General features: G+C 38.2%; 1 protein-coding gene across 2 annotated transcripts in view; it reads right to left on the bottom strand.

Moving 5' to 3' along the window:
* SNED1 (sushi, nidogen and EGF like domains 1) overlaps window positions 1–26,716 on the bottom strand; it is a 75,650-nt gene that overhangs the window by 37,857 nt on the left and 11,077 nt on the right. For both annotated transcript variants that reach the window (XM_087725532.1, XM_087725533.1), the window contains exons 2-7: window positions 6,648–6,935; window positions 5,608–5,748; window positions 3,450–3,612; window positions 1,169–1,294; window positions 860–973; window positions 183–296 (exon numbers count right to left, since the gene is read on the bottom strand). In XM_087725532.1, the coding sequence (XP_087581658.1) occupies window positions 183–296; window positions 860–973; window positions 1,169–1,294; window positions 3,450–3,612; window positions 5,608–5,748; window positions 6,648–6,935 (946 nt within the window). The remainder of the gene's footprint in view (window positions 1–182; window positions 297–859; window positions 974–1,168; window positions 1,295–3,449; window positions 3,613–5,607; window positions 5,749–6,647; window positions 6,936–26,716) is intronic.

Here is a 26,716-nt window from a genome sequence, read left to right as displayed (position 1 = left end):
ATAAAACTATACTGCTCAAGCACTATAAGATCTGTTATCCATAAACAGGGAATTAACTGATTAAATCAACAGAAGTACTTATTAACATAGAACAGAAACAAACAATGCAACAGCTATGAGATGAGCAGGAGATTAAATGGTGATTACCGTACATTAGATACACATGCTTATTTTTGGCTCACCTATTTCACAGTCTTCTCCAGTATAACCTGGTTGACAAAGGCAGACAGCTGTTGTGTTTGTTATTTGGCACTCCCCACCATTCTGGCATTCTTTGGTTTTACATGGAGACTCCTCTATTACATTTCAACAACAACAACAACAACAAAAGGAAAATTAAATTATGACGTTGTGATATTTTTTTCACTGACAAAACCATACAAGCTATAGAATCTCTCAGCTTCTGAATATACACACAGCCCAGCTATTGAAATAAGCACTGTTTCTTGTTTAATGGAAGATAAATAGATTGTAATGAAGATTATATGGAAGGGAATTATGGGAAGTTTCATGGTCGTCATACCTATCTATCTTATCTGGGGCACATGATTCCATTTCATCTCTTTGGTCATCCTAGCTGGGCATTCTGAGAAGTGTAATCGAACACCTCTGGAGATGCTCAGTAAAGCACATTCTTTCCTAAAATTAAAGTAATTGCCACAAAGAAGTTCTGCTATGACTTTGTTACGTGTGTGTCTAATTAATCAGCTTTCTGCTTGAGCAAAAACTCAGGGCCGCTAAAAAAAATTAAAGCACAATAAATTAAATGCTAAATACTATTAATAGTAAAGTCATAATCACATTTTCTCCTTAGATTTGTTATTGGATTGTGTCTTTGCTCTTACACAATATTTCTCACCAATTTCACATGTAGCTCCTTTAAATCCTGGTGGACACCAACAGCTGAAGCTGTTGATGCCACTGATACAAGATGCTTTATTATGACATGGATTGGAAGCACACTCATCCACATCTGAAAAACAAAATAAGAGGCACTATGGATTAGGATTTGTTCAGATACCCAATTCCTCTTTCCCCAGGAAGAAAAATAATAATCTATAGATTTAGATTATCTAAAATAAAATAAGTAGCTGTATAAGATCTAAATTGTTGCTGGAATAGTATAGTTGCTTCGTACAATTGTGCACAGCAGACAAGCAGGACTCACCAATTTGGCATTGTTTTCCAGTGAAACCAGCGAGACAAGAACAAGTATATGAAGGGTTCCCTGTGATGCAGTCCTCAATACATTTTCCTCCATTCAAGCAAGGACGAAGTGTCAAACATACTGAAGCTGCATGAAGAAATAAACCCAACTATTCAATAGCTGGAAGGATGCTCAGAGAGATGTTAGATGAGGTGGCAACAGAAGCATTAGACTAATCCAACTTCCTTTGTTTTTGTAGCTCAGGACTGTCAAACTCCCATGCCCACAGGCCGGATGCGTCATGCGCTAGCCACGCCCATGCCTGGTTTAGTGGAGGGGGAGAAAGTCCAAATACATCACGTGACACCGCCTTGACGACGTGAGTTTGACACCCCTGTTGTAGATGATTTTCTATAATGAACTTAGATTACCAATGTGCAGAAGTATCACTTTTGTTTCAAAACCACACAATGTAATGTACTTCATCCACACTTAAATTGGATTGAAATTTACAATAAATAAATCTATTACTTAAAAATTATTTTAAATACAGAAAGTTGGTTTTCCTTGCTTCAGTTGTCCATGCCAGTACTTTTATTAATCTACGTAGGAGTTTTACAATCTTTTTGAAAATCTAAATAATAACATTAATATCCTCAATAGATCAATATTCAGCCTTTTATTAAGTAAACTTTTAGTAATCTATTAAACCATTTTTACAGAAAAATATTTTTGATCAATTCTATAATCTTCATGGTATTTCTTTGCCATTTGCTATATTGTAATATTTTTATGACAATCTCAAGAGTTAAGAACTACATCAATACCAACAAATTTCCCATTATTAAAGAATTTTGGCAACATAATATTTTTAACAGAATTATGTGTTCAAGGAAATAAAAGAAAAGCAGAGAAAATCAGTTACTAAATTTCTAGAATTGTTACATTTGGAAATCAGGGAGTGGGAGAAGAAAGAAGGAATAATAGTTTAGACAGCTCCAGAGATGCATATCTCGAAGATGAACAGATAAATTTAAATTAAGAAAAAGAAAAATCATTTAACTCTTAGAAACCAAAGATTGGTAAAATCTGAATACATGTTTTTATCTAGAAACCATGCAGACCCTGAAAAATTGATGGTCACAGATTGTGGGAGGTTTTAATTATTGAACAAACCCTCAGCATTACAGGAGAATAATACCTGGCATGATGGGTAGCTTTTAGTGATGGTTTTAGCCAATCCCTGGGGAAGGTTTAATTTCACTTCCCATATGGATTTGCAAACATATCTACTAGTGACCTCAGAGCCTCACATATTAAACATTTTACAACTAAACCTGGGATAGAATCTAATGTATCCATCTGGATAGTTATACAGGGATTGCAACTTCCAGAATTCCAGCTATTAAGCTTGCAGAATAATCTGGGAACTGCAGTTTTATCAGATTCAGGACATCAGATTGGAGAAAACTGGCATACATCTGGGACCATGTCCTATCAAACATGACTGAATTAATTTAATTAAATCTTATGTATTTATGCTTGTATGGAATTAATTTACAGTTTAAGAGTCTTTAGTCTTTTTCTAAATCAACAGCTTTGACATGTAAGAACTAATGAGAAGACTTGAGTTGTAAACACCCTGAACCTCAATAGATAATTGGGGGCAAATTTCTATCAGCCCAACAGGAGAGGAAAGCAACATAGATGCCACTTTTAGCTCATAGTTGAGATGAATGCCATGATATGAAGTGTAACAAGTAGAGTGTTAACTAAGAAGAAATTAGCTTTCCCTCATCTTCCAAATAATTCAGTGTTAAAATGAAGGAATCTAGGATTTACTTTAGAATATAGTAAAAGTAAGCATGGATGAATTTGTTCTCTCACTTTTGTTGGGGAAGATGGAGTTATCTTAATTTCAGGATCATCATCCTTTCATATAGAGACCTGCTTTTCTCAGAGGTATTCTGTTTATGTCTTATTTCTACCCAAGAAATAATTAAGTAGCTCTTAATCAGCCAGAAGAGATCTACAGCCACCAAGGGATTCAGTCTGAGTAGCACAGCCATATCCCCCAAATTTATAACTTGCACAGTTTCAGCATCAGTACATCCCATAACTTGCTAACCATATTTATTATACTGCATTAATATATCAACTCAGTAAAGTATTCAAAAGTTTATGTGCCACTCACAACTGCTCCTATTGCATGGCTGCCGCCCTTCATAGAACTTTCACAGGGACAAAGAGAAGGGCTGGAAGAATTGGTTTCATTAAATAAACCTAACTGCTGTCCTCTTACTTGTGTTGTTGCAGCCCCCCACTTGCACCTGGGCATCATCGATTCTGAATACCCAGCGCCCGGGGATACCCACATTTGTTGTCATCTCCACGTCGACAATGTCATCAGTGCGGGATCCGGGGATGTTAAAATACCGTTTTCCATCACCGGCATTGAAACCTGCCTAGAAGACAAGGGCAGAGACTGAAACCTCTTGCTGGGGAAAGCAGGGCAGCTGTGGGGAAATGCAAGGGACTTCTCTCTTCCACCAGGCCCAGTGCCCTGCAGAGGAATGGACTGCAAGAACATAAGGAAGGGAAGCATCCAATTTCCCTGAATGTTGTTTTGTGTTTCTGCTTCCCATCTAAATAGCCACTATTTTGCATAGGAGGCATGAGCAACCTCACAATACAACTCCTCTGATCCCTCAGTGGAGATAATAGTTTGCTCTTCTAGAAGTTTTCCTTTGACAAATTCCTTCCAAGGAGAAGTCCTGTAGTTCAGTGAAAAAAATCACAAGTTTTGTATATATGGAGCATCCTCTGACTCCACAGATTGGGCTGGGAAGTGGAAAGTCTGGAATCTTGAAATGCTGTTGCTAATGTTAACAGAACTCAGCAAATGGGACCAATGAGCTCACTTGATATATGGCAGATTCATTTGTTCCTAGATTATCTTCACTTTCTGGACATCTTAAACATTCAATTCTCAGGGCATTAAATTCCGATGAAACATGTTGCCTGAACTTAGAAGTTTTTGGTCTGGTCAACGCCTAAATGGGAGACCCCATTGAAACCCTGCATACGTCAAGTTGACTCCACAGGGGAAGAAAGGGGATATGAGTGTAATAAATGTAGCCAGAATGTAGCTGTTTGAGTTTTCTTGTAAGCCAGGGGTCAGGGCTCCTGGATAAGAACTCTTGACTAGGCAATCATACAGTCGTCAAGTTCATAAATGACTAAAACTGGTTCACAATTAGCAAACATTGTTGTGGGCCACCAACATCTGGAGGTTTACTTGCAAGTTTATGTTGAGGCAAACATTTCTTCTCCAGGACAACAATTTATTTGGACCCCTGTTCCAGCTGCTACAGGACAGACCAGTAGAAACTAAGCAGCATATATAGTCTAGAAGCCATCTCCTACTGTTTTGCATGTCATCTGTGATTAAAGACTTTGGCTACAACACATGATAACTGTCATCATTAAAAGGGAAAAAGGAGGTGGGAGGGGAAGAGGGAGTTCAGATGGTCTACTTGTGCAACTCTTTTCCCAAATGGCTTTTGGCACCAAAAGGCCCCAGCAATCCCCACTCATCCATGACTCACTAGCTGGAAAGTGCACAAAACGCTGAGCTTATTTTCATCCCCATTCATCTATAGAGGGTGACTCCAAGAGAATCTTGGACTCTCTTGCCGCTTTCCACAAAATGAGCACAGCTCTGTTAGCTCAAGCCAAGCAGCAGCCTCTGCCATGCTGAGCTGTGAGGTGCTTCTGCCGAGCCACTCTATCGTGTTGTGAATTACAGCAGCAAATTCTCACAAATTTGGTCAGAAGCCAGTGCCTGGTGAAAAACTTTTCAACTTCCTCTCTCTCCCACTTTGGCTGCGCTAAGGCAGGGTGTTCCTAAAGCATTGTACAGTATCCAAAGCATGTGGTTACTGCTCTGTTTACAGTCGTAAAAGTCTACACTCCTGAATTTCTGGGGCTGAAAAATGGATTAATTTCCTATACACCTGCAACTTCCTGCTTACTGGAGATAACTCAGATGACTGCCAGCAGCTGGCCAAGCATAGATCAATTAATGGTAAATCCACACATCCGAACAGCCGACTAAAAGAAAGAAAAAAACATATAGGATGAAATATAAATGCCAAGAGAAAGTTGTACTTGCTGCAGCCCTTGCTGGATGACTCTTTTTAAAAAGGTGGCTAGTGAAGGGAAGGAACTCAGAAGCACTGGCCAAAATAAAGAGCTGCAGTTTCCTTCACTAAAGGTCCTAGGTAGTCTTAGCTCTGAAGGGAAGGGAAAAATAAGATTATTATTTAAGAGGTTGAGGCTACGGATTATCTTGGTCATGATGACCATCCCAAGACAATCAATATCATCCTCAGCCATCTCCAAGAATGCATGGCGTGTATTAGAAAGGAGACTTGCTTGAATGTGATCATGTAATCTACCTGGGCTGCTATCCCTCCCAGGCCTGCTAAATTTCCTCCACTGCTGGCATGCATGCCAGTGGTCCAGGTTATTGACTCATAGTTGAAGATAGTGAAGGAAAGCAGGCCATCAGTGATGAGGACTATCTGGAAAGTATTTACCTGAAAGAAAGAAAAAACACACAGAGAGTATTAAGGCAGTAGGCAACATCCAGGAAGTTGCAACAATGGTTAATACTAAATTAAAACTTTTTCAAGGTCTCAAACAAAACATCTTGAGCCTTTTTGAGTCCTGAAGAGCTGCGTGGGCTGCATGAGAGGCAGAGTGCTTGGAGGAGCACTGATTCATGGCAAGAATAGCAATATCACTTATACACCGATTCGCAGTGCTTTTACAGCCCTCTCTAAGCGGTTTACACAGTCAGCATATTGCCCCCAACAATCTGGGTCCTCATTTTACCCACCTCAGAAGGATGGTAGACTGAGTCAACCGATCTTTGAACTTATTGAACTTTTTATTGTTATGCTATATTGCGTGCCCTAATTCCTATCTTTTTAAATAGTTTTAATTTATATTTTTTCCTTTCATTTATCAATGGAATGCGTATTGTATTTTATTCTCTGATCTCTCATACTATAGTAAAGATAGAATGCAGATGTCTGAAATGTAGGAAGATAATTCTCAATCATCCAGGTCACGATTGTCCCAAAAATGCTTTTGCAAAAAGCAACTGGAGTTCCTTAGTTTTTCCTTGATAAAAGTTTCGCTTCTTGTCCCAGATGAGAAGCAAAATGTTTTCAAGGAAAAAAACCAAGAAAGCCCAGCCGCCTTTTGGAAAAGCACCTTTGGGTCTGAAATGAAGATTGATTGCTCTGCTGATAAGTCAACAATTTACTACAATTTCTAATAAAAGACATTGGAAATAAAAGGAATGGAAATAAAAAAGAGAAATATAAGCTACTACAATTTCTGTTCTGCCCAAGCTTAATCACAATGGGGCAGGGAGGAAACTCTTCTATTCTTATTACCCATCAGTCAATATTCTGGTCCTGACACTTACCGGAGAAAACAAGTTTCCTCCAAAGAAGGTAACCTTGTTCCAAGTTCCTATGAATACCCACTGGGCTGAGAATTCTGGGAATTCTGGGAAATACTGTGCGATATCCTTAGTGGCTCTCTCCAAAATAGCTTGGTCTGTGGTTTCCCGGTAAAACACTTGTCCTGAACGCCGGTTATCGACATCAGCCCAGAATGCGGCAACAACACGTCGGTCATTGGAAATGGGGAAAGCCACAGGGGTGAACTGGGATACCTCTTTCAAGAAGGAGATGATTCCATTGTTGTTTACCTAGGCAGGGGAAAAAAGCTAGATGTGATAAAAAATAAAATAAAATATACTCCGCTATTAGAGACTGGGAATAAAGCAAACTCCCTCGCTTTACTTGACCTTCCACCAGAAAGACAGCAGAAACCACATAACAAACAATATAACAGAAATACACTGCAATATAAACCTCAGTGCTTGTTATAGAAACCGTATCTTGAAATTAAATATCTGTTCCTCCTGCCATACAAGTATGCAATTCATGCCCTAAGGGGGCTGTGCATAAGCGCACCAGCGTGCCTACGGTCCCTGTCCTAGTGTCCCATTTATATGTACTCTCATTATGTGTTTATGGCTATGCTTTGCTTATTTTTATCCATTTACTTGTGCTATTTTTTTCATGTGTTTTTCCTACTTGTTCCCTTGTACTTGTTGACAAATTAAAATAAATAAATAAATACATTCTCCCAACTTTTAAACCAAAAGAAAAAGTATACCCACAAATAGCCAGAGACCTGCTTCTGCCTTCAGATATTCCTCTAACCACACTCTCTGTTTGCCTCCTGCATAATAGGGTTGGGAAGCCATCGCCCAAGCATCTAAGAAGGCAGGCAGAACAAACCATACCCTGTTCTCTAACCGGAGATGGGCCAAAGGAAGGAGGAACAGCTGAGAAAACTGCAGCAGCCACAGTGATCTAAACAAACAAGGTGAAGTTCATTTGGGCCAGTCTCACCTTCAGATGCACTCAAACTTTGCATTTCCTCCCATGATTTAAAGAGGCAGAAAAGTATATTTTGAAGGTGCTCAAGGACAAACAGCATTTCTGAAGACAGGTGAGACTCTCCTGCCAAAGGAGCATTTGCTGGGGTGAACTAAAAACAGACCCATGAAATCAAAAGGCAAACCACATCTCCCATGTAGAAGCAAACACTTTATGGCCAGAGATGATTTATTCTGACACGCTATTATATTTCTTACTATTCTATACAGTTTCATACCCTTGATATACGTTGTTATAAACCAGATTTGTAGCAAAAGCAATTTCAAAAAAGAGAAAGTAGTATGACTTACGTATGGCATTCTACTAATATCACAATTATGATATTTATGTAAAGGAATTGAAATCTCTCATTCAGAAAATAAAATCACATCATAAACCCTCAGTGGAAGATACAGTAATGAAGAGGATTGTAATCTGTCTTATGCCATTGTAAAAAGTCTTTTTCCTTGAAAACACTCCTTACATGTACAGAAACAGCTTCATAGGGAAAAGACTATCTTACTCCCACACTTAAGTCTTCAGCCAGGAAGAGAGTTGCTGATATAAAGTAGCATTCAGGAAAAGTCTATAGAAGTTGAGTGGTACAGTGTACACACTATGTTATTTTCCAATGTTCGTAGCCTGGGTCAAATCAGATGGATTTTGCCAGTGGTGAAATTCAATTTTTTTTACTACTGGTTCTGTGGGTGACTCTTTGTGGGCGTGGCAGGGGAAGGCTACTGCAAAATCCCCATTTCCGCTCCACTCCTGGGGCCAGCCAGAGGTGGTATTTGCTCCGCTACTGGTTCTCCAGAAGCTGTCAGAACCTGCTGAATTTCACCCCTGGGTTTTGCTCATGTCTCAATTCTCTGACTACCATAATTGAATTCTTCCAACAAAAATGAAGTTTCCTGTTCTTTATCCCTTCCTTACAATGCAACTTCTTACATGAAGTAGAGCAGAAATAATATTTCTTCACCACCTAAGAGCCTTTGAAGAACAGTTTTTGGAGGCCATAAACAAATGGAGTCAAACCTTGATTCTTTGGATTTCCATTATATAGACTTCGGTTACAATGGACAAAAAATCACTTTAGACTTTATTTGGGCAAAGTTCACTGTATTCAAAGTAATGTAGGAAGCTGATATATTAAACGAGATTCAAATTAAATTACATAACTTGCCTAATTTATTTATTTATTAAACCAATTTATATTATAAACCAACTCTGGGAGATATATATCAGAGCTAAAACAGTTAATAAATAGATTGAAAGGAATAAAAACCAAGCTAAAACAAAGAATACTAGACAAAGTGTTGTTAAAAATAGCGGAATCATCTCATTAGTTCACCTGACTCCTAGAGTCCCCAGGTTTGCTAGCATAACCAAAACTTGAGAACCTCTGGAAGTTTAACAGTGACAAGGTAAACTTCACCTCAGGGGAGATAAATTCCATAGTGCAAGGACCACAGCAGAAAAGGCCCATTATCTAGGACTCATCAAATGTAGCTTTTTAGATGATGGAACAACAAACCCTCTCTGCTGGATCTGATAGGATAAGCCCATGCCTTGAAATGTTTTTAAGGTCAACACCAGCACCTTGGACTAGGAAACAAACTGATAACCAACACAGCTCACAAAGCAGAGGTGTGACATTTGTTTTGTACCAGCTACAGTTTATAAATATACTGTTGAATTCTCAATGACCTGGAATAAGCCCTGAGCCACCTCAGATCCCACTCCCGGGAAAGGCAAATTCGGAAGCCCCCCAAGCTCACAAGTCTGGGGAACCCCATTGGCAACTTGGAGATGGAAGCAAGGAACTCAGGCATGGAGTTTGCTATATAGCAGTGAACCTGGTACAATGGCAACAGTCCTTAACTGATCCCTAAAGTCCAACTTAATTAGCAGGATGTCACATCTAGTGATTTCTGGAACAGCACTCCTGAAAGCTGTAAGTGATTCTCAGATGACAATTGCCATACCATTGTATTTGCTTACCTTCTTGGCTGATGCCATACTCGTAACCTCACCAGGCACTTCTCTGAGAGGAAGAGGCCCCCTTTCGGACCCAGCCAGTTTGGTCATACATTCCAGATTACCCCTCTCATGAACAATCAAATTGCAGATGAAGAATGGCTTATTATAAATCAACCTGACATTTAAGAGCCTGGATGGAAGCTATATGCTACATCAATGACCATTGTGTCATTTGCATCAATCTGCATCATCTGGAAAACTGATACAAATAATGTCAAGTATCAATTACATAATTATACAAATAATGAAACTTTGGTTGCCGTGGACATTCATATATAATACAAACTCTTTCTCCACAAATGGTTTATATAATTGAAGTTTAACTACATACAGTACAGTCAACCTCCATGGAAGAAAGAGTGCCTTGCAGGCAGGGAAATGTACACACAAATGTGAAGGTCCAACCACAGAGTAACTTAAGTAGCACATTTTTCATGTAGCAGCATTAGATAAAATTCTGTGTTGTTAGACCTCTAAGCCTGTTGGAGCAACTGCCAGCTTGTCTCTGTTTTGTGCAACTTCAGGTAGTGGTTAATACAGGGGTGTCAAACTCAATTTCATTGAGGGCCGCATCAAGGTTGTGTTTGACCTCAGGGGGCAGGCGGGGTATGGCCAGGGTGGGAGTGGCCAGCTCGATGTCACTCATTGAGGCTCCGTTTTCAGCTGCGAAAGCCTCCTGCAGCTCTCTGCCAGCAAAAATGGAACTTGAGGGTTGCAGGAGGCCGTTATTGCCAAAAATGCAGCCTGGGAGGGCCAAACGCAGCCCTCCCCAGCTCCATTTTTGCTGGCAGATGCAACACGGGCTGGTCCTTTCCTGTTTCCATGGTGGGCCCATGTGCCAGATCTAAGCACCCCGCAAGCCGGATCCAGTCTGTGGGCCTTGAGTTTGACACCCCTGGGTTAATATATCTACATGTAATGCTGGTTAAGTAGGAATGAAAAAATAAAGCCAAATATTGCCTATGTCAGCCTACAGTCATATCCCTAATGCATCATACTTAACTTTAATAGCATTTGGATGTCAAATATCCATTGCAGTACAATTTACAATATTATTAGTTTGAATTTACCTTGGGTACTGTCTCATATATGGCTGTTTTAGTTAAAGATGTGGTAATTCAAGAATATCATGGTATAAATATCTTGTACTTCTAATTAAACAATGAAGACTCATTTAACAACAACAATATTTGTACGGGGCAAAGGCAAGGTGTTATTCAGTGTACACCAGTGTTTTACATTTTCTCATTTTGCTAATACTACCTTTATAGGATAAAGCAGCTCAAATTAGTCCACTGCGCCGCCAGGAAGCCCCCTCTGACTCAGTGACTCTTTCATGTTTAGTGTGTACACAAAGATCACTCAATTCTCTGGAATTAGAAGAAACCTCAAAACCTCTGAACTCTAGCCTGTGCATAAAATAGCAGGAAAAAATTCTGCTGGGGAAAGAAGCTGAGCCTTTGTGCATAGAAGGAATGTGGTCTGAGATGCAGGTGTGACATTTGTTGGGGGAGGAGGCTGTTTCACTCTGGTAAGCAAACTCAGAAGTTAAAAAATGTTTTGTATGCTCCACAAAGTGATCAGTCATGTGCTTGGAATCTCACTAAAGCCTGAGAATCGCATCACTGTGAGGTTGAACAGGGCAAAGTAAAGGTAGGATCCAATGCCTATGGAGATGTAAAGCTGATAAAGGGCAGAGATTAACTAGGTAATATTAAGAGTGTATGCCTTTTACTTTGGAAGATATAGGGCGGAAAGAAGAAACTAACAGAACTAGTCAGAATCAGTTGCAACCTTCACACAATAGCCTATTATAGCTACCAACCTGTTAGAAAAAAAATATTTCTCAGCCAAATGAGTTTTAAACAATTAACATGTATAAACATGGATACAGGCATGATAATTTTGGATGTGTTCAGGGATAGGACCTCTTACAATTACCTGAAACATTGTTGAAGAGATTTTTGGGAATCTCAGATCTTAGCAAGGCATTAGATCAGGGGTTGGTTCCGGCAGAGACTACTGCCAGTCTGTTCAGGGACACGCTTGATGTGTGCTGCGCGCGCATGCGCAGTACAATTAAAATTACTCTTTGCATGCACAGAAGCAAAAAACAAGATGGTGGCGCCTATGGTGCCACTGGGAAAAGCAGTTTGGGGGCATGGCAGGCCTGTGTCGCTGCCAGTTCCAGCAACTGTGGTCGCCAAGCTACTACCGGTTCGGCTGAACCGGTCCGAACTTGTAGGAACCCACCACTGCACTATATTATGGAAAAGTGGAGTACAATAATGAGTTTTGAAGCAAGACAATTATTTTTTAGCCATTGCATACACTTGTGAACATCACATTTGAAATAAAATTGATAATGCACTTATTAAAGATGCTTGCCATCTGCTGTATTTTTTATTACTTTAAAACACCAAAGGTACTGCCTAATTAATTAGATACAATCTTTATTTGAAATAATTATGCATTTAAAGATTAATCTGAAACTCTAATTGATTAGAGTATTTGACAAATGTGCATATTCCAGGGTTGGTTTTGAATGTGGCATCAGCTGGGATTCTGGGGCAACAGTAGAAATTATGACCATTTTCATCAGGGAATCACTTACGGCTTTCAATGACACTGATTGTGAGACCCTGTTAATTAAACTGGGCCCTAGGGATAAGTTAGGATTATGGCTGTTGTTATCAACCTTCCTACAGTACAACAAATTACCTGACTCATCTTGACTTCATTTCTGAGTTGGCATTGGAGTTCTCCATGTTTACAGTTCTGGGGGACTTAAATCTGCTTTCCGTAGGCATGGGAGTTCATGGCTTTCATGATAGCCGTGGGTCTATTCCAAGTCATCCAGAACACAACTTGGGAAAGCGGTCACATGCCAAGTTAGCTGTTCCTGTCAGAGAATTGGATTCGTCTTCCCCTGGTGACTGATGGACCTGGGGTGGTAGTGATTTCAAAGGAAACTGGGTGTTTGTGTGTGTGTTGTCCCTGTGGTCTGCTGCATAGCCTATTTGAAGCCTTGGTTACTGCTTGGAATAAATGGGTACCTGAGGCCTTGGATCAGATCACATCTGTGAAACCTCTCTCCTCCCATGAACCCAGCCACTCTCTGTGATGTATGGATGAATTGAGCAAATTGAAAGCAGAGCAGAGTTGTCTAGGACACTGCTGACACTCAGAAAGAACAAACTTCAGAAAACACTAGTAAGAGCCACTATTAAGGCCTACCTTGTGGTGGCACAGTGGTTAAAATGCAGTACTGCAGGCTAGTTCCTCTGACTACCAGCTGCCTGCAATTTGGCAGTTCGAATCTCACCAGGCTCAAGGTTGACTCAATCTTCCATCCTTCCAAGGTCAGTAAAATGAAGACCCAGATTGTTGGAGGCAATATGCTGACTCTGTAAAATCACTTAGAGAGGGCACCGTAAAAGTACTGTGAAACGGTATATAAATCTAAGTGCTATTGCTACAGTGGTGGGATTCTTTTTTTTTACTACCGGTTCTGTGGCTTGACTTGGTGGGCTTGACTTGGTGGGTATGGCTTGGTGGGCATGGCAGGGGAAGGATACTATAAAATCTCCATTCCCTCCCTACTCCAAGGGAAGGTTACTGCAAAATTTCCATTCCCTCCCAATCAGCTGGGAGTCAGAAGGCAGAGAATAGATGGGCGCGGGGCCAGTCAGAGGTGGTATTTACCGGTTCTCTGAACTATTTAAAATTTCTGCTACTGGTTCTTCAGAACTGGTCAGAAGCTGAATACCACCTCTGTATTGCTATAAGATCAGTGAAACCTCAATACTTTTCCACCCTTATGCACTGCAGACTGTCATCTATCATCTGTTTTGGGTGGCTCATGTCTTCTTGGGTAAAGGAGGAATGGAGAACATCCTACAGGGACATGTGTAGGAATTTGCACAGCATCTGATGGATAAAAACACTTGGATTTGTTCCCTGTTAAATGGTGGCCTTGTTGCAGGTCCAGTGGAGATATAATAATACAATAGCAGAGTTGGAAGGGACCTTGGAGGTCTTCTAGTCCAACCCCCTGCTTAGGCAGGAAACCCTATACCGTTTCAGACAGATGGCTATCCAACATCTTCTTAAAGACTTGCAGTTTTGGGGCATTCACAATTTCTGGAGGCAAGCTGTTCTACTGTTTAATTGTTCTAACTGTCAGGAAATTTCTCCTCAGTTCTAAGTTGCTTCTCTCCTTGATTAGTTTCCACCCATTGCTTCTTGTTCTATCCTCAGGTGCCTTGGAAAATAGTTTGACTCCCTCTTCTTTGTGGCAACCCCTGAGATATTGGAACACTGCTATCATGTCTCCCCGAATCCTTCTTTCTCTTAAACTAGACATACCCAGTTCCTGCAACCGTTCTTCGGTTGATGACTGGGAAGGAGTCTTGCCCAGTTATCTAGGAACGATTTGAATCAGTTTGACCTGAAGAAGATCTTGTGCACAATCAGGAAGTCCTCCTGCACTGGTGAATCCTACTCACAGCTGGCAGTCTTGTGCATCAGTTGCACCCATCCCTGGATTGGCAGGCCCTGCTTCTAATCACGGATGCCCTTGTCAACCCAAATTGTACTACTGCTTGCACCTTCTGGAATATTCTTCTCTCCCCGCTCCCCTCGAATTAGATTAGTTTAGTGTCTTTTAAGATTTTGGAAGTCCCTCAAGAGCTGGTTATATCAACAGACCTGGGACTTCATTGCCTGATGCCTATTCTTATCCTCTTTTGCTGAAATGTTGTATATTTGTTTTTAAAATATTTTTTAAATGTCTGATTTAAAAAAAATCGTTCTTTTGATATTTGCTGTTTGATTGTTATATTCTTCCAAATGTCATGTTTTGTGAGATAGTCAGCTATACAAATTTGACTAGTAGAATTTTGTTTAATAAATTAATTTATTCAGAAATGCCAGTGAGTAATGTATTGCTCCTCTCAAAAAACTCTAAAAGGCTTTATATTCTGAGCAATACAATAGACAAAACTATATCTAGGCTGCATAGGAATATATTTTTTTTAAAAACACAATAGTTTTCAGTGTGCTAGAATATGAACGTAACCTGATCTGATGAAGAGAAAAAAAGGAAGAGATAGATGTATGAGACAAAAACCTCATCAACCTAAGATATCTTGACCCAAGGAAAACAATTGGCATGGAAAAAAACCCAATATAATTTCTGGCATTGTTTAAGAACATTAACTGGGCAGATTTAGAACAAAATTTATGGCTTTAGAAAAAATAACATCCCTATAGATTGAATCCACTTTCAGACTGGCACTTCAGATTTACAGCTGGAAACAAATTCTACAAGGACCAAGAGCCAATGGGCTTTTGTTATTTATGTTAGAGAAAGAAAGAATTAATGGTGGGTAGGGGGGTGGAGGGTGAACAATGGGCAACGATTTAGCTGAAGGAAGAAGATCCATTTTCAAGGAAAGCAGTTTTTTCGTCCTTATTATTCCATGTATCATTTATCTATTTAACTGACCATACAATGCCCTAATGGTGCCTGGTTTCTTTGTTCATTATTGCCCATGGCAGCTATGCCTTTCTATATCCTTGCAAACTACATAAAACAGCTTTAACAAAACCACCACAAATATTGCAGATTATCTATAATCAGATAACACACTTTTAATATCCCAATCAAATGCACTTTTATATATTTGTATATGGAATTTAGATTGTTCATCTCTGGAATTCTGCCCAACATGCACCATTAAAGACCTAAACATAATTTACTGCAGAAAAGTTCAATTAGAAAAAAGTTAAACTGAATACAATGTAAAGGATTAATTAAAATATCTTCAGTTCTGCAGACTTGTTAGCACTTTTTCCATTTAATACTCATCTATCTTTTATCAGGAACACTCTTCCCTTTAATATTCCAAATTAGAATATTTTTTTAAAAAAGTTCTGCATCTTTCTCTGTTGGTAGCGGCCATCCTCACCATGATATCTGTGGACTCCTATTTCCAAGAATCTCTAGTCAGTAAGAATATTGCAAAGAATTAAGAGTTGGACCCTGCATCTTGAAGGCATCCAATGTGATAAAGACTGGCCTATGGTGTCAGGATTAATAGCTTCCTTGTATACACATCATTATCCAATGCCTCATTATGATCTTTGCTTTATGTGAAGGAATTGAATTGAGGAGAAACAGCTTGCCTCCAGAGGTTGCAAACACTGCAAGTCTTTAAGAAGATGTTGGATAGCCATTTGTCTGAAACGGTATAGGGTTTCCTGCCTAGGCAGGGGGTTGGACTAGAAGACCTCCAAGGTCCCTTCCAATTCTGCTATTGTATTTGTATTTGGATATACATATACTGTATATCTCCTTACCTGCTCTTCTCTTTAGTACTATTTGTCGTATTTCAACCAAAGGCTTGACACAGGATAGTGTTTGGGGTTAATTATTTTGTCTCAGATTTTCTGTTTGTTCTAAATAATGGGAATCAAAGTTAATGTTTTTTTCTTTCTTTTATATTTTATACAAAATTAGGATTCTTATCAAATGACTGTGGTTTTTCCATTGTTAACTGATCACTTATTATTTGACTGCAGTCAAGAATATTATTATAAATATATAATTCAAATGAATAGTTAATAAATGAATTGAATCATCATAATTTTTTCAATAGCAATTTTATTAAAGATTACAAATTTTATATTTTAATTAAACTAGCAAAAACTAAAAAGTAAACAAAAATAAAAAGTGCAGAAAGGAATAGAAAGAAAAATAGAAAAGAAAAAAAAATCTTCACTTACAATAAAATAAATGATCTCGTCTTCCCCTATCCCAATTCTTATGTATAAACAAATCCTTAAAGCCTCATGATTTCACTACGGATGTCAGGGAAAGTCCACTAAGGGTTACTGAAGATAACAACATATCTTTTTTAACCTTGATTAAATAAACAAACTTTATATTTTAGTTTTAACAATCTTGATTTTTAGTCATTTCAAATAATGACCTAGAACTTGAATTCTTTTCATGTTTTCTTTTTATTTTCTCACAAAATTCTTCAAAGTTTTAACAAGCCTCTTGTAAATTCAATACGGGAATATTATTCAGCTCATTTGCTTACGTTATTATTTGTATATTTCTTTTAATTATTAAGACATCAGACTTTGTATCTTCAATGCATCTTTTTTTATATCATTTTCATAACCTGTCCTTTTTAAATCCACTTTCAGATCAATATCAATCTTATCAAATATAACTTTTCATTGCATCTTCTAAACACAGTCCTGCTTTAGAGGCAAATATTTAACTTCTGAATTCACTGTTCAAAAATAGCCTTTAGTGTGCCCAATGTTAGATTATATTGCCTCATTCTGTGATAGTAAGTCAAATTTAATCGTAATTTTATTGAAGCGTTCTTCTCTTTTAATTGTAATCTTCATGTCTTCCTAGTTCCTTTAGTGTCCAACCTTCAAAGTCTCATGTTATCATATTTTTAAGAGAATTGAAAACCAAAGCATTGTCTGATAGGAAGGATTTCTACAATTAATTCCAAAATCTTCTTTCAAATCTATCTGTCCATTTGTAACTTTCCAAAATCAAAGTTCTAACTATCTTTTTGCTGTTCATTGCAAAATATTTTTAAGTCTTTAAATTTGCTTTTAAAATTTATTTCACTAAGGATTGAAGGAAACTCATCCAATGCTGTAAAACCTGTTGATTCAAAAGTTCCTAATAGCTGAATAACAGTTAACAAGCAATTTCAAAAAGTGATTAGAAAAAGAAGTATGCAAATTCAATGCCTTTTGGTTATTCCTTCATCTCCCAGAGATCTAAACCCATCAGAGGTCACTGTCGTGTGGTTTCCTTGCAAGGAGCAACTGTATGGAGCACTTGTGGGTAACCTCAAATCCTCTCCTTGTCCAGAGAGGGGTTACAAAGAGCCACTCTCCTCACCAGCTCTTCATTCCACCATGGTTATCAGCTTCACTTTTAGCAGAGCCATTTTCAGTCCACCATTTCTTCTCTGGAAATTTGAATCATCCAAAATTTTCTTAGGTGACTTCTACTGGGTTTTAATGAGAAATATTCATAGTGCCACTCTCTTTTAGCAATTCTTCGAATTGATGTCGACGCTGTAGTATAAAGGAATCCAGAAAAGCTATAAATAAGAAACTTCATAGAAGATAACTAAACATCTACTTAATGCAGCAGATCTTTATTCTACCACAGAATAAATTGAATAAGAATAAGTTGCAAAAAAAATAATAATAATCTGTTTGTGAGCCTGCTTGACATTGGTATCCAGATGGATACCTATGGTACACATTTTTCCTAACAAAGATTTCAAGACCAACATATTTTTAACTTACTGCTATTTGTTGTCATCTTACTTCCTAGCTTGGGGTGGGGGCATAAAACAAAACAAAACAAAACTTCTACATGTTCTGGACATTAGGTCCATTGCTTACCCAACATATTCTTGAAGAATTTGGTATAGCAACCCCTCGGGTCAGCATTTGTATGAGGCAACCCTTCTGTGTAAACATATGTTGAGTTATTGCCATGACTAAGGGGAATAAGATTACTGTTTCATAAATTCTTAGTAACCTTTTAATGTCCACATGGGAACATTCTTCCTATTATTAAAGAAATATGGGATGAAGCAGAAGCCAAGATTTTTTTTTTTGAAAGAGCTGCTTCAAACTAGTTTGGATTTTCAAAGCAATTCAGGTTATTTAGATGCTATCACCATAATCCATACAATAAACAAGGGGTCATAACAAGCAGTCGCTGCAAGCTTCAACATATTTACATGGTAGTAAATCAAACTATTTACTTCTAACAAGTAATAGCTAAGCATATGGTTTTAGTAACACTTACTTTGAATGTTATGAGCTGTTAAAGCTGTTGCTGTAGAAAAGAATTTTACCACTTCATATCAAATAAATATATCCTTAATATGTTCAGGAATTCTTAATAGAAATGTGCAAATATCTTTTTTGTATATACAGATTGGAGAATCGGAAAGACTACTTTCATCATACAAAATCATAACACAAAAATGCATCCATGCCAAAGATACTTATTCATTCTTCACAGCTTTAAATGGCAAAGCTCAATCTCCCAATTATACCTGTGATGCAATGATTAAAGTGCTGGATTAGGGCTGGAAAGATTGAGGTTTAAATCTAGCCTCAGCCATAAAAACTTACTCAATGACTTTGGATCTCTCTCAGCTGATCTACTTTACAGAAATGCTTTTGGGGGAGTAAAAGAGAGGAAGATCCCCATATAAACTGCCACAAGAACTTTCGAAGTAAGTCTGAATATAAGCATAAATAACAACAAAGGAATAATAAACACTTATTTTAATGAGTAGGTTCAGGAACCTAATCCAGGCACACTGATGAAGACAGTTCTCATTCATGAGTTTCTAGATGTGTAGAGTGGATTCACAGTGCGCTAAACCAGTAAGATGGCTTGTTTGTGGCTTAGAATTCTGTAGAATCTAACCACTGATTTGTGGATGGTTTGACTTAATATGCTCAATAAATTTACCCAGTTGTGAGGTATTCAATAAACTGGTTAAAACAGTGTTTCTCAACCTTGGCAACTTGAAGATGTCTGGACTTCAAATCCCAGAATTCCCCAGCCAGCATTCGCTGGCTGGGGAATTCTGGGAGTTGAAGTCCAGTCATCTTCAAGTTGCCAAGGTTGAGAAACATTGGGTTAAAATATGTTTTAGTACAATGTCACAACCCTGTAGGCTGTCAGAATATTAATTTATGTCACTCAATAGCTTTACTTTTTCATAGACATTATAAAGGCATATACTGTAAAATGTTAGTATGTAACTGAACATGATAGAAAACCTTACCTTTATTTCTCCCCTAAGCTTCTCCAGTATAAACCTTACTTGCAAAGATATCTGCATTCTCTACTGAGTCAACTATTCACATATGCCAGGCCAAAATATAATTGCCTCTAAAGTGAGACTCAAGGGAAGTTGCATAGTAGATATTCTTATCATTTATATTATACTAGAATTGGCTGGATAACAATATACAATTTTAAACAAAGCTTTTAAGATGTGATTTTCAGTTTATAAATAACCATTTCTGAAAGTCCATGCATTTATCTTAAAATGCAGTTTCAAATTAAATGCAGATGCATTCCATGAATGCACAAAGTAGAATCATATGAATCACAAAATCCACACATTGTACATATTCCAAGAAATCACATCAGGAATGGGGTCACAGGCTTTTCCTAGAGAAGCCCCCATTTCTAATTGTTGCCATTTGTCAGAACTCTAGAGAACCACCTGCTGATTACATGTGCCATGAAAGGTGCCTTCAAGCAGAAACTGTTTTCAGAATCTGTAGAGCAACTAATGAGGAAAATGATAAATGCAACGTATAAAAGCAGAACAATGTGTGTGTGTGTGTGTGTGTGTGTATGTGTGTGTGTGTGTACACGTTGAGAGAGAATCTAAATTAAACCCAGAAACGTCACACAGAGAAAAACACTCTCAAGCCAAATCAAGCTGAACTTCTAGGAAAAAAAGTCCAGCAATACACAAGCCAATCCAGGCACCACCCATGTAACTCAAGCAAGAAATAAAATCTATTTCAGCAAAATGGCAGCTAGTAGTGATGCAGAATAACAAGCCTTTTTTTTATTTATAGCTAAGAGCTTTCTCTAGCTGGAAATCTTACAGTTTCACAATGAAATGTAGTTTTTTACTTACTCCAGATGAGCTTTGGTCACATCCAGACCAATGGCGTTCGGGATAAAAATAGAATATCCCCAAGCTTCACGCAGTGGTGCAAAGAACAGTACAATCTTTTGGGTGAACCCTACAACTTATTAATGTCATGATGGAGGGGGGCATAAATGAAAAAGAGAGTAAACATCATTGTGTTGGGAAACATATGGTGCACTTTCGACATTTAAGAAATCCCAAAAACAAAACAAAATCACCCCCACACCAAGAGGTGGCTTCAATAGCACAAACAAATGAAACACAGAATGCATCTGAAATTCCACACAATATTCTACGGGTTTTAGTAAAAAAGTAACAAACCAAATATTATTAATTTTTTCGGGGGGGGGGGGAGGAATGCTCATGTTAATTTAACATATCATGTTAAGCTACTATCTAGCTACACAATGCACTAGACAGCATAGTTAGCGATTTTAACCACAATTGTATGCTACTCAAAGCTGCAGCTGTTTGAGTTGGTTGGCCATATAAATAGTTAGACAAATAAATAAATAAAGTTTTTAAAGCCACAATCCTGGATTCACATCAGTCATTGTATTATAAATCAGCAATGGGAAATTTCTATGATTGGAGGCCATAATCAACAGTCTCATCAGTGGAAGGGCTATAGAAGGACATCCAGTAATGTAGTGACATAAATGCAGTGACCACATTTTCTTGGAAAAAATGATGGGTAAATCTGAAATCTGAAAAAGGGACAAATCTGAAATAGGTTTGTAAGAATTAAAAATGTTTATATTATAGCTTTGTTTTACAATGAAAAATTCAAGAGAAACCCAAGAAAATAAGCAATTAAATAAAATAAATCTGAAGAGCAGAATTTTTCAAAAATAAAGGACTGTTTTTTATAATAAGGAATGCATGGCCACTTTAGCCATTAAAGCCATTTAGTTGCTGCTTTGCTACTTTATTTTATATGCCTCCCAATTCCCAGAGATTTGGGTTATTTCACAACTTTTTATTAAAAATTAAAACAAGAAAATAACAGAAAACAAAAAGAGCAAAGATGGCAAAGATAACTAACCCGGGTGGGTGTGGCGTGGCTTGGTGGGCATGACAGGGGAAGGATACTGTAAAATCTCCATTCTCACCCCATTCCAGAGGAAGGTTACTGCAAAATCCCCATTTCCGCCGGATCAGCTGGGACTCAGGAGGCAGAGAATAGATGGAGGTGGGGCCAGTCAGCGGTGGTATTTACCGATGGTATTTACTCTGAACTACTCAAAATTTCCACTAACGGTTCTCCAGAATTGGTCAGAATCTGCTGAATACACATCTGGCCTCTTGGGTAAAGAAGGCACAGAAAACCTCATGCAGGTTTTCTATCATAGTATCCAAACTTGCCTACTTTGGATTGCATGATTTTGGAATAACTTTGAGGTGGAAATGAGAGCTAACTGCCTCCTTTAGCTTATTTCTGCTCATTATACTTTGGGTGGGTGGGGAAATCGTGCTGCTTCAAAATGGCCCATTATAATCAGATATAAAAATAAACTGAATAACTACTGTACTCAAGAGAATGCAAAGTTAAAATAAAGGGGAACAGTGTGGAATACCTACCTTGGTAACATCAGTTATAAAATAGTCTTGAAATACTAGTTGGTTACAGACTGAATATGAGTCAGTAGGATGTTATTGCAAAAAAAAAAAAAAGGAAATTCACTTTTTGGCTTATTCAATAGTTTCAAAATCATGAGAACTAACTGTAATATTATGTACTGATCACCCCTTCACCCCTTTCAACATTGAGTCCAATTCTGGAAGCACACTTTAAAATTAATTTAGATAAATTGGAATAAGTTCAGAAAAGGGCAATGTGAATGACCAGAAAATTATAAACAAAATCTCTGAAGACAGATTGAAGGAACTGGAAATGTTTATCCTTGAGAATACATGATTTATGTATGGATATAACAGCACTTGAAAAATATCTAAAAACATAAAGAGAGTCAAGACTTGTTTTCTATTGTTCCAGAACAGAGAACACAGAATAGATTTATTTATTCCAGGAAAAAGGATTCCTGTATATAATGATTATAATAATCTCTTATCTCCTTTTACATCTCTATAACTACAAATGGACGATAGGTCATTTAAAGCTAAGTAAGATTAAAACCTTAATCTTCTGTTTCATTTGGAGTCTGCTCGGAGTCATCTTTCTTCATTCTGCCAATCTGAAGGACTGGCAAAGCAGATCTTCTAGGATGACACGCTTTTAATCTCAATAGCACCTTCCATAGAAGTTATGACATATGCCAGGACAGATTTTTATCTTAATACCACTGCATAACAATCATTGTTGTACACAAGTAGCAAGTTTGAGAGTGGAGAGAGACACTTCACTCATTGGCTCCTCTGATTTCTCCTTTCTATCCCCAATGCTGCCTTTTAGAGCACAATCATAAGGGCATCAACATCAGGAAAACCCAGGCAGATTCCATAGACATCTGCTTTTGATGCTTGTGTGGAAAAGAAATCTTGGCCAATCTTCTATTTAGCTACTCCCACTACAGCTGTCAGTGGAAGCCAGAGTTCAGTATGTTAATGAGGTAAAAAAAATCCTCCTTTAAAGTTACACCCCTCACTTCCCAAAGGAGACATGCATCAAATTATTTCATTTTAGTGCGTCTTACTTCCCTGGAGTCATCCCCATGTGATTGCTGCCAAATAAAACATTGCTAAGGAGAACATATGTAACACAGAGCAGAGGGGTCAGGTTTGAAATCATTCACAAATGGAAGCTAAGGCTTAAAACTTTCTGCTCTTAATCCTAATGACAATGGGAGCAGAATATTCTCACTCTCTGTTTCTGCAGCAAGAGGTAGGAGTTTACACAATATCTCTTCAGCATCATTTGTTAATCTGATATTCTGATTAAATCCTGAGATGCAAGAGGCTGGACAGAAAAACAAATGTACATTCCCCCCCCCCCTTTAAATGATTTGCCTTCTTTTCATCTACCTGTGCAATTTTTCTTCCTTTAAGTGTTATCTCACAGGTTAATATATGTATGTTGTCCTGAGCTGGAAATGTTTCACTACTGTAGTCAGATTTTAAATTATCCATGCACTGGCAAAGAAATCAATAATCTCCCAGATACAATATGTGGAACTCTTAAAGACCCAGTTCTCTGCTTACACTTGTCAAACAAATAAAATGATTTTAAAAAATCATAAATACCACTGCACATACTAGTACCATCAGTGCATATTTTAACTTTAAAAATGATACAAGCAGGGTAGCATTCCTGGGAGTATGGTAAGATGCTATTCTTCCTTTCATTACAGTTTACTTTTACAATTGCTAAATATCTTTAAAAAAAATAGAGCAGAGGAGCAGAATTGACAAGGGAGTGACCTCACCCAAACACACTCGCTCCAGGCCTTGACTGCAACCCCCAAATTCCTTTCAAGTGGTCAAGGAGAGAGGCCTATGGATTGTACCCTGAGGCTATAGGTGTCTGACCAGCAAGGATGCCTATAGTTTGTTTGTCTCCCTCTATCTTTTAAAACCTACTTGAAACTGCTAGGAGAGGTATCTGTCAGTTTCAGATGTATATCCTCAATATACTGGTAATAACTCAGTTATATGTCAACCTTAGACAGGACCGAAGATGCTACGGTGGTTTTGACGTCCAGTAATGCTCATTCAGAAAGGCTATCCATTCCAGTGTTAAGCCAGGAATAGGGAGACACTTCCCCTGAAAGGGCAGGTCCATGATTTTGAGGCCTCCTGGACTCAAAGTTATTGATGGATGAACAGGAAGAAGCAATGCCCAAAGGGGCCTTAGACCATTTTCCATTTATGTACCAGCTGTGTCTCTGGAGGACCTGATTATAGTAACTAAGATCCTTATCACATGACTAGATTGTTGCAATGCATTATATATTGCACTGTCTTTTAATTCCATTTAGAGTTTGCAATTGGTGCAAAATACAGCAACTCATCTATTGGCGAGTGAGACGTGTTGTAAGCTTATAGCTTCCGTGCTACGACGCCTATATTGGGGTTCCAGTAGATTGTGGTGCAATTCATAGTACTGCTTTCAATCTATACTGTAAACTTCTATATGGCTTGAATCTCAGGTTCTCCAGGACAGTTTCCTTAAATCAGAATCTAACATTTTTCCTAGCAGTAGTTACGCACTTTAATAGATGAGGGAGGTTGGGACACAAAACAGTGTTTTGGTAATCATTATTAAAAGTCCTTATTTTATGGAATAGTTTCTCTTCTGAAGGTAAACTGGCATCCATTCTCATGGCACAGCAGAAATTGTTTAAAACAGAGCTTTTCCAGAGAGCATTTGGAGAATAATGGTATGGCATCAGCTTTTACTTTATTGTAAGTGATTATTAGCTTTGATATGCTATGTTTTATGCATTTTTATACAAAGCCGATAAACTACTACTAGGAGAAAGTCCCTGAACAAACATTTATTTATTCAATGAGTGCTCTCGTTTTCTACTCTCAAGAGTGCTCAAATTTAAAACACAAAAACAGAACACTTATAATTTCTGCCTGTCATATGGGGCAAAAAGAGTTTGGTTTGGGGGAAATATTAGGAATTAAATTTTAACTTAATTCCTCCTACATATTGCAAGCATCATTTTCTTCTTAAAGGAGAACACCCCCCCATCAATTCTTGTACCGAACACAAGCAAAAGTACTCTGAGTTGCCAAAGTTGTTGCATATATATGCATATTAGTACTGATGGAGTTGGTCCATTGCCTCTTGTGAAAAAGGACAGCAGCTGTAATGGGAAGTTGGGACTAGTTGTATGGTCTGTCATGCTATAGAGCAGGGGGATCAAACTCGTATCGTCATGGCGGCGTCCAATGACGTATCAGGACTCCCCTCCCTTTCGCTAAACTGGGCATGACACATCTGGCCTGTGGGCCGCAAGTTTGACACCCCTGCTAGAGAGTAAAAAGAAAGGGTGCCTCAGCCTTTCAGAGTGACCCTTTCACGGGAAGGAAAAAGCCTTTAAAAAAATTTATCCAGCACAAGATTTCTTAGCCTGATTCATCTTTGCCTTTGCACTTAAGGTTGCCTTTTAAAGCATAGCCAAAGGCAAGTCACTAAAAATATGGCTCTGCTATAAAGAATAGGAGCACTTGACAGCTATTCTGTGTAAATTTAGAGCTGAGCCAGTGTAGTCTAGATGGGGCAGGGTTGAACTGAGTGATGCAAGAAGGATGTGCAATCTTATTCTTTGATCTTTTTCTTGGAAAAAGAAATTGCTGACAAAAGAAGCAGTGAAAGAGAAAAAGAATATACAAGTCAGCATTGGTTCTACACACACACACACACACAGAGGCAGGTTCTAAGATTATAAAAGTATTATACAATAGTTTTGGAAGCTACAAAGCTTTCATATTGAGGCCAATTTTTGTGAACCTGATGCTCTCTAGATGTCTTGGAATTCAACTCTTTTAACCAGCAGATAGGTAGGATATCCAGCTGTAAATTATGAGAGTTCAACTGCAGCACATCTGTGGGGCATCATGCTGCAAATAGCTGCATCAGGAACACAACAGAGTAGGATCAATTAGTTAAACAAAGACATAAGATGAGAGAAATGGTTGAAGGCAGGGGGGGACATTTTATCTTTATCCCAAATAAAGAGTTCTTACAATGAGAACCAATGGCATTTTAAAAACGAAATGGTAAGGGTGGAGGGGAGAGTGTCTGTAACCTTTAGCCCCCCTATATAAATGTATGCAGATGAGCAATTGAAATGAATTTTTAGGGGGTGCGGGAAATCGAGCAAGTAAGCAAATGAATCAATCAATTGGTCTCTGGTCAGAATAGGATTTGGCAGCACGAGAGACAACTAAGATTTTAAAAAAAATGCAGTGGCAAATATTGATACAGAGGAATCCACCCAACTTGGAACACAGCACTGAATCACATTATACGTTGTTGTTTTTTTGATGGGGAGGATGCTATTGAAACAATTTTGTCTCCTGATGACTGACTGGATGTCTCTAATGGCAGGATTTTAGAAGTGGAGTGCTATTGCCTTCTTCCTAGGGCTGAAAGTAAGTGACTGGCCAATAGTCACCTAGTTAGTTTTCTTCTTAAAATGGGACTACAGCTCACTGTCTCCTGGTTCCTAATCTTGTGCTTGAATCACTACACCTAACCATGTCTCATAAATTTACACTGTGATTATTGCAAACAGTGTTGCAAACTGATTTGCATATGCATATAAATTTATAATAAA

The sequence above is a fragment of the Thamnophis sirtalis genome, unplaced genomic scaffold (genome assembly GCF_051295495.1).
Source record: "Thamnophis sirtalis isolate CommonGarterSnake01/CBP01778 unplaced genomic scaffold, rThaSir2_p1.2 scaffold_11, whole genome shotgun sequence".
NCBI lineage: Eukaryota > Metazoa > Chordata > Lepidosauria > Squamata > Natricidae > Thamnophis > Thamnophis sirtalis.
Note: the sequence above shows the minus strand (reverse complement) of the source record. Positions and strands in the feature narration are given on the sequence as shown.